The sequence below is a fragment of the Macaca fascicularis genome, chromosome 2, assembly GCF_037993035.2.
Source record: "Macaca fascicularis isolate 582-1 chromosome 2, T2T-MFA8v1.1".
NCBI classification, from domain to species: domain Eukaryota; kingdom Metazoa; phylum Chordata; class Mammalia; order Primates; family Cercopithecidae; genus Macaca; species Macaca fascicularis.
The window spans coordinates 35,535,932-35,547,945 of record NC_088376.1 but is presented as its reverse complement, the minus strand read 5'-3'; the positions used below and the strand labels follow the sequence as shown (position 1 = coordinate 35,547,945).

The following is a 12,014-nucleotide window of genomic DNA, read 5'->3' as shown; positions in this document are numbered from 1 at the left end:
CGCCCAGCCTATTATAGACTTTTTGATGCATGATAAAGTGTTCTACTTGAAAAACATTATATTGTTTAACTTGTATTTATGAAAATGCTTGTATTTTTCTTTTAGTGAAAAATTAATTTATTTTCAGTATAATAATTTCTTATTTTATTTAATAAGATTGTGGAGCAAATGCCCAGAAGGGTAGAGAAAATGATTTTTCTATCTCAGATGTAATATAGACAATAAGTCATATATTTGGGGGAAAAATGGGAGAGATAATTTTGCCCAACATATTTGTTATCTGATTGCAGTGGGACATCTCTTGGTCAATTTAATGCATGTTTTTAAAAAAATTCCTGTTCCAGTTAAGAGTCCTCTCTCTTCCTTTTTAGTCATAGATAAAATCATTTATATGTATATATGATTGTATGTTCTTAGAATTCTGAGACTGTGACTGTGGAGAAAGCAGGCTTATGATTCAAGTTCTAAGTCGGTTTAAGGTGTCTCCTCATTCTGCCACCAGCCTGGAGATGAACAGAGTCACCCATTTTAGGCACACTGCCTTCCTCTCCTTCCCTCCCTTTCTCAGATAATATCTATTTTAGGTGGTTTTTAAAAAATCAGTTTTAGCATTTTATCAGGCAGAGTGTGCATGGAGAATTTCTGGAGTTATGTATTACACAAAAGTGGGGAAATGACTCCTTCACAGCCCTCAGATTAGATATTCAGATTAAAAGGAAATTCGGAAAGAAAAATAAAACATTGTAGTTCACTCAGCAAGCCTCTCAGTGTCCTACTTGGGGATCCAGATTTGTTTACAAGATGGATTTTTTCTTTAATGTTTTTAAAGTCATTATTATTATCCAGTTAGAAGTAGTAACAAAGGAAAAAATATCTAAGAGCATTGTTTCCTGTCTCCACATCCCAACATCATGCCCTAGAGAAAACTTTTTTTTTTTTTTTAACAGTTTCTGTTTTTAGTTCTCTGGTGTCCATTATTATTGTGGATAAAATATTTTTTCTTTTTCTTAATTTATTCATTTTAGACAGTATCCATTGACTCCCCAATTTGAATAATGACAGTTTCGCTCATTTGTCTCATAACTCTCTCTGCTCTTTCTAAATGTATTTATCTTATTACATTTTTATTATTTTTTAAACCTCAAATAATTGTTAAAGTTCTCTGCATCCTCATTTCACAGATTCTATTCAAACTCTGCTTTAATATAAGAATATGTATACTCTTAACCCTTTCTACACTGTTTATCCCTCCCTTTCTTGTTGTAACTTGTATCAGCTATAGCTTATACTTTCACATTGTCAGGATTAGTAATATTTATGTTCTGTCTTGCAGCCACAATTGTATTTGACTACAGGATGACTATAAACTTTGAAAACCAATACGTAGCACTTAGCTTAGAGGACCATGTAAATATTGTTTGATACTGGCCTAAGTAGTGTGTTAGATTTTGTGTCCTTCTGTAACTGATGCAATATAAAATCACCTGGGCCATTCTAAGGAATGTTTCTAGAATTAAGGTCAATTAGAATCCTTTTCTTATATACTATATATTAAATTGATGTCACATTATTTTATATTTGGACCCACAGTTGTGCATTTCAACATTATTTTCCTGGAGTTTCTAATTGCCTTGTCTCTTTATTTGCATTATTTGCTTTTATAATATCTCCTTCCCCTTACATACACACACATCTCTAGATTGCACCTTTACTTCTATTGACTTTCTTTTCTGGAGACCTCTCTCTTAAAAGACTTCAGTATTTATTTTCCAATCTGGACTGATTACCCTTTAGGCATACTTTGATGCAATTATCCTAGGATTTTCAGATAATACTTTCCTGGGATCCAGTATCTTTTGGATTCTAGGACTTCCTTTTTCTTGATTTACTCCCTTATTTTGCTCGAGTATATTCTTAATTTTTTTGAGAAAAATAGTTAAATTCTCTGAGACCTTACATATCTGAATATATATTTGTTCTGCCATTACATAAATTGATAGTTTGGACAAGTATAGAATTCTAAGTTGAACTATTCATTTTCATCTGGCATCCCTTGTTGAGAAGTCTGATGCCAGACTAATCCTCATTCCTTTTAGTTGGCTTGTTTTATTCTCTCTGAAACCTTTTAAGATTTCCCCTTCATCGTTTTGAAATGTTACAAGCATTTAATAGATTCTTCTTGATAGTCAATGGCTTTTTCAATCTGAAGATGTTTTTCTTCCTTTCTAGAAAATTTTCTTCTACACATTTCTTCAATAAATTATTCCCTTTGTTCTTCTCTGTTTTCCCTTTATTTGACTCCTTTTACTCTGATGTTAGACTTCATGTTTTGGCTTTAAGAGTCTCTTACATTTTTGGCCATTCTCTTTAATATTGCAGGTTCTTTTTATATATTACAGATTCTTTGTTTTCTATTCACACTTAAGAGAAAAGAAAGGGTAGCTTGGTGAGGTTTTATCTCTTATTAACTTCTCCCCATCTTCTCCCCATAATATTTTGAAATAAATCTCAGACATCACATAATTTCCTTCACAAATATTTTAGTATATATCTCTGTAAGGGCTTTTTAAAAAATATAACCACAATACCATTAGCACACCTAAAATTACTTAATATCATTACCTATCCAATAACTATTCACATTTCTAATTGCTTAATAATTACCATTAATACTTTTTATTTTGTTTGATTGAATTAGGATCTAAGTAAGGTCTAAAAATTGCTGTTGGTTGATAGGGCTTTTAAGTCTCTCTCTTTTGTTCTTACAAGCTACTGCTCTCTCTTTTTTCTTTTTATTGCAATTTAATTGTTGAAGAAATTGGATTAGTTGTCTTATAAATTTCCCACAGTCTGAATTTCACTGATTATATCCCTGCAGTGTCCTTTAATATGTTCCACGGAGTTTATCTTTTTAAATCCTGGAATTTTATAATAATATTCAACTATTTGACATAATTCCTAACATTTCTCATTAAATCTTTATATGATTTCAAGTCTCCTCAAAACTCTTTTTATAATAAATGAGAAAAAAGAATCCGATCATTTGTTTGAGACTTTGTACAGATGTGTTTAACTTAATCTGATCCAGTTCTGTGTGGCCTTGTAACTGAAAATCTAGTTAATTGGTAGTTTCCCCAAGGGACTGGATGCTTAGACTTACTAGTAAACATGAAAAGTATTTTTTGCAAAAAGACCCTTGTAGGCAATTGCCACAGACCCCTGGACTGTGATAAAATAAAATTTTGCATTAAAATGAAAAAATATTTTTAAAATTTGACCCTTAAGAAATTAATAAATGAGAACCAGGCTTATTGGAAGTAGGATCACAGCCTCATATATGTTGACATATAAAATATTATATTAGACATACAAAATTTCTCAGCCTTTTTAGCATGCTGATGTCTGAAATGGTGTCAATGGGAGAGGTGTCAACTTTTTCATGCTGCTTTCACTTCTGGTTATTTTTGTGTAGCAGCTTTCATGGATGGAGTCCATTCTTGTCCTTGTCTAATCATTTTTCTTGGATGATATGTAGCGTTACAAAAGAATTATTATCTTAATGAATCAAGAATGTTCTCCCTATTTGTTTTCTGCCATAGGTAAAGTGGGAAGGATTAGAACCTTCAAGGTGAAATGTCAAACTAGAAATTTCCTTTTATAATCTGCTTGTGTTCCCCTTGGTTTTAGGAGCTGGGAATCCCAAGTGCAAAATCGCAATTGTTTTGGGAAGAACTCAAAATGCTTCTGTCTCCAGGTAATCATACAATTCTGATTGAGAAACTTGTGTAGGAATGAGTCAATATTTCCTCCTATCTATGTAATTTACTTAAAATTCACTGTTTGGACTCACAAATCATAATATAAAATATGAGAGTAAAAATTATACAATTCTGATTGAGAAACTTGTGTAGGAATGAGTCAATATTTCCTCCTATCTATGTAATTTACTTAAAATTCACTGTTTGGACTCACAAATCATAATATAAAATATGAGAGTAAATGTCATATATTTGTATTTCACAAGTATTTTCTTTTTTTTTTTTTTTTTTTGAGACGGAGTCTCGCTCTGCCGCCCAGGCTGGAGTGCAGTGGCCGGATCTCAGCTCACTGCAAGCTCCGCCTCCCGGGTTCACGCCATTCTCCTGCCTCAGCCTCCGGAGTAGCTGGGACTACAGGCGCCCGCCACCGTGCCCGGCTAGTTTTTTTTTTTTGTATTTTTTAGTAGAGACGGGGTTTCACCATGTTAGCCAGGATGGTCTCGATCTCCTGACCTCGTGATCCGCCCATCTCGGCCTCCCAAAGTGCTGGGATTACAGGCTTGAGCCACCGCGCCCGGCCCTTCACAAGTATTTTCTAACAGGTGTATTTGGAAAACATTTTAGGGAGTATTGCTGAACATTCTTGACTGTGGAATTTTCAGTATTAGAAAGTGTTGCTAAATTATCAAAGCTGTTTGGATTAAATTATCAGACCTAAATGTTTTCAGACCTGTGTAATGAAGTGATTAAATGTTTAGATCAAAGGCAATAGTCTTGAAATGTTTAATTATATAAGTTTCCAGTTACCATTGTTGAGCAGTGAGAAGCCTCAATCAAACAACTCATTTATTTTCAAATCATTGTTTTGGTTCCAGATCACAGCCTGCATCAGACTATGTTGGTGTACGTCTTTTACACAGTTCCCATTCCAGTCATCACTGCTTGCATGATTACATGAAAACATCAAAAAGACAGTTGTGACTCTGCTTATTATCGGTTTTGTTTTTCTCCTTTGCAAACTTTTTCTAACATGATTTTTCTTTTGACTAGACACAAACAGCACAGCATGATTCTTGTTCCCATGAACACACCTGGAGTAGAAATAATAAGGCCTTTGTCAGTTTTTGGCTACATAGGTAGGTATTCGATAAATATGACCATGCATTAGCAAGCAGGAAAGCTAGAATATGCAGTAACATTGAAGGCAATAGTATTTTAATGCATGAGATAGATTCTTAGATATTCCTTTGTCTCTGACAACTGTCTTAATAAAATTGCTGGTGGAGTTCAGAGTAGAGCCAATAAAAAGAAATAGTATAGCATTCTACCTCATTTTGTTTACTTTTTGGGAAAGGGCAGATTCTATTTAAGGAAGAGCAACTCTACCAGTCTTCTCTCTGTCATTCATAAAAATGGATTAATGCACAGATAATCCACAATAAAATTGCTTTTGTCTCCAATTTTAGCCCTCTTAATCAACTTACAAGAACTGTTAAAAAGCAATTAGTTTTTGACTTGAGTGCAAAACTCTTCCTTCCTCTGCCCTTGGGTGGGATTTCTAAGAAGCAAAGATCCATTTGTTTCCTGCCATCTACCGTGGCACGTGTTCATTGTGTCCAATAAATATTTGCTAAGATCACTCTCTTAGCAAGTATTTGCTTAGCCACCACGTCCAGCTAATTTTTGTATTTTTAGTAGAGATGGGGTTTCACCATGTTGGCCGGGCTGGTCTCGAATTCCTGACCTCAGGTAATCCACCCTCCTCAGCCTCCCAAAGTGCTGGGATTACAGGCATGAGCCACTGGGCCCGGCCCCTGGCTTTCTTTTTATCATTGAATATGACTAATGAATATGTTCAAGCAGCAGATATAAGACTTGCAGTTTTATAGAATCACTTATCAGTAAGATGCAGCTGTAGGGTGTACCACAGGGTAAGCATAGGTGGCAAGATGGGATGAGCAAGCTTGCTGGAGAAAATTGCATGTAGGAAATTATTGGGTTGCAGAGAAACAGCCTCAAAGATACCAAAAATGCATTTATAATATCGTTGAACTGCAGATAGTTTCCATTGCAGAGGCTACATTTGAATATTCAGTATGAAAATTTTACTAGCACCTCTCCAACTCCCTGTGTCCAAGGCCAAAAGAAACAGTGAGGAGAAGGCTGATTATTGTCTCTTCTGACAGGAAAAGGGAGTAGCGTTAACATGAGATTATCTCTAGAACTTGGCGGGGAGAAGGGGTAATGCAAAGATAAAATGTGAACGTGTTCCTGGCCTCAGTGATTCAAATGCCAGTGTTTTCAAGAGACGAACACACAGTGGAACAAGTGTAGACTGGGAGTAAACCTGTCCATTTTCTGTATCATCACTAATGCCAAGCCTGCTCTTTCCCCTCAAGCAGATCCTTCTCATCTTTAGGCGTTGGTTTCCACAATGATAAAATTAGAAACTTGGATTACGTTGCTCATTTTTAATTTTTGAAACATTGAAACTTTTTTCCATGCAAATATTTTGGAACCCCATATGTAAAATATTTCAAAGAAGCAGCAATAATAAAACAAACAAAATACTCTGGCTGTAGCTATGGAGCCTAGTCTTCCTTTTTCCTAGCTCTCTGAAATTGTACTTCAGAGAATGAATTAGAAAACGTTTGGATCAAAGAGTTTCTCTTCTTGAACAGTTGATGAGTTTTGTGGGCTGCTGGGTCCTGGGGGTTCAGGGCTGAGGCTTACTTTGGAATGTTCATGCCATATGGATCTTTGAAATCCTATTTTCTTCAAGTAATTATATTTCAGCAGATTAAGTATATGTGACTCTTCTCTAGTCAACTCCTTTTGCTCTTTAAAATTTTATTTTCTATTTTATAGATAATTTTCATGGAGGACATTTTGAGATCCATTTTAATCAAGTGCGAGTTCCTGCCACAAATCTAATACTAGGTGAGTTGAATTTGGAAATGATTCTTCAGTATTGTATATTAATATTTTCAGCTCTAAATCTGGAAAAGATAAGTCTTTCCAGATTTAGACCTGGAGTCTACCTTGATTTAGATATTAGGTTGGTGCAAAAGTAATTGCAGTTCAAAAACCACAATAACTTTTGCACCAAGGTAATTGTGGTTTTTGGCAAAAGCCACAATTACTTTTGCACCAACCTAATACTTTCCCTTCTTGTTTACTCCATTTGTCAAGGGAAAGTTTTCTATTTGGTGGATTTTCTTACATGGAATGGTGAGGTTTTATTTAAGTGCTGGATGTGGTTTTGTATATCACGTCAATTGAAAGGATAACTTAATATGAAAATTATGCAATTCAGAGCAACACACTTTCTCCTAGAACATGATCTGTAGGCCTCTATTTGTTTTAAGGAAACCTCAGTACTTTATGAATTCAAGTCTTAGATATAAGTTAGAAGCATAAATAACTTCAAACACTATATGCCATCCTCTTGCTTATTAGTATCCTATATCCCTTTCAAAGAACATCTAGAATACTACCTCTTCCAGGAATGTTTTTGTGTTCATCCCATCCATTCACCAAGCCCCTGATACCTGCCAGGCCCTAAGGTTATAATGATGAACAGAAAATCTCTTCCTCCTTTGCCTTTCTTTGTTTCTCTCTATATCCCTTACCCTTGCCCGCTCTTCTGGATTCTAAACTCCTAGTATAGGGACTATGTGTTATTCCAAATTTGTATCTATTGCAGCACTAATAAAATAGCTTATGCATAGTATGTACTTAAGAGACAGTTCTTAAATTTGAAATGTTTAATGGTGGTGGTTTCAAAAACATAGAAATCAAAATTCCCATGAATTCATAGTGAACCTTATTATAGAACTGACTTTTTTTCACCAGAAAGCCATTTTTATTAAGGGCAGCTCATCACTTTCCCAGGATTTGTATAAATAACAAAAGGAATGGGCTAGGCCATTTTCACATTCCCGCTTTATTTCCCCTTTCTTCCCAGGTGAAGGTAGGGGATTTGAAATTTCCCAAGGCCGCCTTGGACCTGGCAGAATCCACCACTGTATGAGAACAGTAGGTTTGGCGGAACGTGCTTTGCAGATCATGTGTGAGCGAGCAACACAAAGGGTAGCCTTCAAGAAGAAGTTGTATGCACATGTAAGGATGATTACTTATTTGAATTTATTGTAGCCTGGTGCACTACACTAACATTGAACAAAAACATTACTTGTGACGGAGAGACTTTCTCTACATGAACAGCGTGATCCTTTTCAATAAGGCATATTTATGTCTGTATTTAAATATAGTCTGATGAGAGGTATTTATCTTTGTGAAAAATTAAGTAGTTCTTAAAATGCTTCAACACCTCTGCACACAAGAGTGAAGACAGTTCCTTCAACTTTCTCAGATTCTTGTTCTCTAGAGAACCTGAACATTAGAGCTCCCTGTGGACATGAAGGAGCCGTCATAAGGAAGAAGGATTTGCATTGTCCTTTGGTTTCCTAGAAGGAATTAGGACACGTAAGTGTAAAGATATAGGAAAACAGCCCAAAACTCAGGGAAAGGAGAAACATGCTAACAAACATAAAAGTGGAATCAGCTTCTTCAGGAGGACTTGAGTTCTGCCACTGGAGAAACACAAGTAGAAATGGGACCAATATTTTGTGAGATATTCATGATTTTTTGAATTTTAATCTATAAATTATATACTACTGAGTCTGTTGTTACAAATCACTGTAAACATAGTTACATGTGGGCCATATAATAAAAATTAGGAAATATGGCCAGGTGCAGTGGCTCACACCTGTAATCCCAGCACTTTGGGAGGCCAAGGTGGGTGGATTGTCTGAGCTCAGGAGTTTGAGACCAGCCTGGGCAACGTGGTGAAACCCCGTCTCTACTAAAATACAAAAAAAAAAAAAAAAAAATTACCCGGGCATGGTGGCATGCGCCTGTAGTCCCAGCTACTCGGGAGGCTGAGGCAAGAGTATTGCTTGAACCCGGGAGATGGAGGTTACAGTGAGCCAAGATCATGCCACTGCACTGCAGCCTGGCGACACAGTGAGACTCTGTCTCCAGAAAAAGAAAAAAAAAATTAGGAAATATGTATTGAGAGGAATTAGAAGGTATTATTTCAGACTTCCTTGAAAAGTCTTTTACAGAGAAGTAGGATATCCAAATCATCTCCCTTCTAAGTTTTAAGAAGGCAAGAAGAACTATTATTAAATGTTCACTCTTTATTTTTGCTAACATGTTAGTGTTAGGTCAAATCTGTGGTGATGGAATTGTATTTGTGTTTGCTGCACATGTATATTTTAGTATGTCGGTCTCCTTGTACATTTTTGGCCATCCTATAAAATTTGCAGTATATTTTTTTACGTTAAATGTTTATAATCTATGTTTGCTTTTTGTAAAGTATTATTCAGCATGTATATGATTTATTTGTATAGGTTTTTGACTGAAAAACTACAGCCTGCTTTATGACCCTACACCTGGGAATAATTTGTCGGGAGCCCTTTTAATATACAGCAAAGGCAAGGGTTCAGCTTTTGGGTGGGCACTGTGGGAGGAGGTGAGAAAGTGTGACCTTCTGGGGCCATGGATATAGCCCCTGATGCTGTTGAAAAAGGCTGAAGAGGTGCTCAGGGCACCAACCATTACTTGTTACCCTTCTGTCAAGCTTGTGTGCAAACCCTGGAGCAGGGTGAAGGGAGGTCACAGTAAAGTCGACAGACAAGCATCTCGAATGCACAAAAGCACTCTGCGCAAGTGCTGCTTTCATGAGTGGTGTTTTAAAACTGCACTAGTAAAAAATTTCCCTTCCACCTTTTAAAGTTAATGCTTCACACAGAGCAAGCCTGGCTTTTTAACAAATATGCCTGTCTTCACTGGAAACTTCTCACATCTGGCACAAATAACATGATCTGGCAGAAGCAAAAAGATGTGTGAGCATGTCATAAGCAAACATCTGGGCCAGCTTTTTTATTTTAATTTGTGAAAGGAACATTTCATTTCTTTGAATTTGAAGGCTCTTTCCAGCTGCCTTCTAATTTACTCCAGGCTGTAACAAAAAATTCTCCATCCCAGTTCTGTCTCAGGAAATATATTTGGCATTTCCCTGGAGCACCTAGTTTATACCCATTTAATACTTTTCAGCAAATCTAGGGTCTATAGAAACCCTGCTGAGAATACCTCCTTTATTCTAAAGCTGAGAAGTAAATGTCTGTCTTTTAAGTCTGCTCATGAAGTTATAAAAGTTATAACTACCCTGTTTTACAGCCATCAAAAAATATTTATTCACCACCAGCAACTTGTTTGAAATTAATTCAGAGCCATGTTTCAACCTCTAGGGTAGTGCCATCCAAAAGAAATATACTGTGAACCTTAAATGTAATTTTAAATGTTCTAATAGCAACATTTTTAAAAAGTAAAAAGAAAAAGATGGAATTAATTTTAGTAATATATTTTATTTAACCCAAAATGTCAAAAATACTACTTCAACATGAAATCAATATAAAAATTATTAATGAGATACTTTATATTTTAACATTTGTTCTTCCATATGGGGTGCATATTTTATACTTATAGTACATCTCAGTTCAGACTAGGTATATTTCAAATGCTCATTAGCCACATATGGGTAGTGGCTATTATGTTGAACATCACTGCTTTAGGGAAACTCTAATCAAATATCCCCTGTTGAAGGGCAAACATGACCAGCATAAAAATGGCTAAGGTGTGCATGTTCTCACTCATCAGTGGAGAGTTGAACAATAAGAACACATGGACATGGGGAGGGGAACAACACACACGGGGGCCAGTTGGAGGGTCGGGGCGAAGAGAGGGAGAGCATTAGGACAAATAGCTAATGCATGCAGGGCTTACAACCTAGATGGCGTGTTGATAAATGTAGCAAACCACCATGGCACTTGCATACCTATGTAACCTACATGTTTTGCACTTGTATCCCAGAACTTAAAAGAATAAAAAAGAAGAAAAGAAATGACAATAAAAGGATAATTAAATGTGAAAAAAATGGCTAAGGTGTAAGGAAGGGGCCCAGTTTCAATCTCCAGCATATGGCTAGCCAATTATCCTAGCACCGTTTTTTGAATAAGGGCGTCCTTTCTCTGTTGCTTGTTCTTGTCACCTTTGTCAATGATCAGATGGTTGTAGGTATGTGGCCCCATTTCTGGGCTCACTGTTGTTACATTGGTCTATGTACCTGTTTTTATAACAGTACCATGCTGTTTTGGTTACTGTAGCCTTGTAGTATAGTTTGAAGTCAAGTAGCATGATGGCTCCCACTTTGTTCTTTTTGTTTAGGATTGCCTTGGCTATTTGGGCTCTTTCTTGGTTCCATAAATTTTAAAATAGTTTTTCCTGCTTCTGTGAAGAATGTCATTGGTAACTTGATAGGAATAGCAGTGAATCTATAAATTGCCCCAGGCAGTATGGTCATTTTAATGCTATTGATTCTTCGTATCTATGAGCATGGAATGTTTTTCCATTTGTTTATGTCATCTCTGATTTCTTTGAGCACTGTTTCATAGTTCTCCTTGTAGAGATTTTTTACCTCCCTGGTTAGCTCTATTCCTAGGTATTTTATTCTTTTTGTGGCAATTGTGAGTGGGATTGCATTCCCAATTTGGCTCTTGGGGAGTGCTAGTGATTTTTGTTTGTTGATTTTGTATCCTGAGACTTTGCTGAAGTTGTTTATCAGCTTAAGAAGCTTTTGGGCTGAGACTGTGGGGTTTTCTAGATATAGAATCATGTGTTCTGCAAACAGGGATAGTTTGACTTTCTGTCTTCCTATTTTGATGCACTTTATTTATTTCTCTTGCCTGATTGGTCTGGCCAGGACTTCCAATACTGTATTGAATAGGAGTGGTGAGGGAGGGCATCCTTGTCTTGTACCAGTTTTTAAGGGGAATACTTCCAGTGTTTGCCCATTCAGTATGATGTTTGCTGTGGTTTTGTCATAGATGACTCTTATTATTTTGAGGTATGTTCCTCAAATACCTAGTTTATTGAGAGTTTTTAATAGAAAAGTTTAGCAGGGGTGTTGAATTTTATCGAAAGTCTTTTCTGCATCTATTGAGATGATCATGTGGTTTTTGTCTTTAGTTCTATGTGATGAATCAGATTTATTGATTTGCATATGTTGAACCAACCTTGCATCCCAAGGATAAAGCCTACTTGTTCATGGTGGATAAGCCTTTTGATGTGTTGCTGGATTCTGTTTTCCAGTATTTTGTTGAGGATCAAAGACTTAAATGTAAAATCCAAAAC

The 12,014-nt window shown here is 36.1% G+C and overlaps 1 protein-coding gene across 1 annotated transcript in view; it reads left to right on the top strand.

Annotated features, from left to right (window-relative positions):
- ACAD11 (acyl-CoA dehydrogenase family member 11) overlaps positions 1–12,014 on the top strand; it is a 98,146-nt gene that overhangs the window by 72,339 nt on the left and 13,793 nt on the right. Inside the window, exons 14-17 of the mRNA XM_005545782.5 lie at positions 3,688–3,754; positions 4,809–4,894; positions 6,627–6,698; positions 7,726–7,880. Coding sequence (XP_005545839.3) covers positions 3,688–3,754; positions 4,809–4,894; positions 6,627–6,698; positions 7,726–7,880 — 380 coding nt within the window. The remainder of the gene's footprint in view (positions 1–3,687; positions 3,755–4,808; positions 4,895–6,626; positions 6,699–7,725; positions 7,881–12,014) is intronic.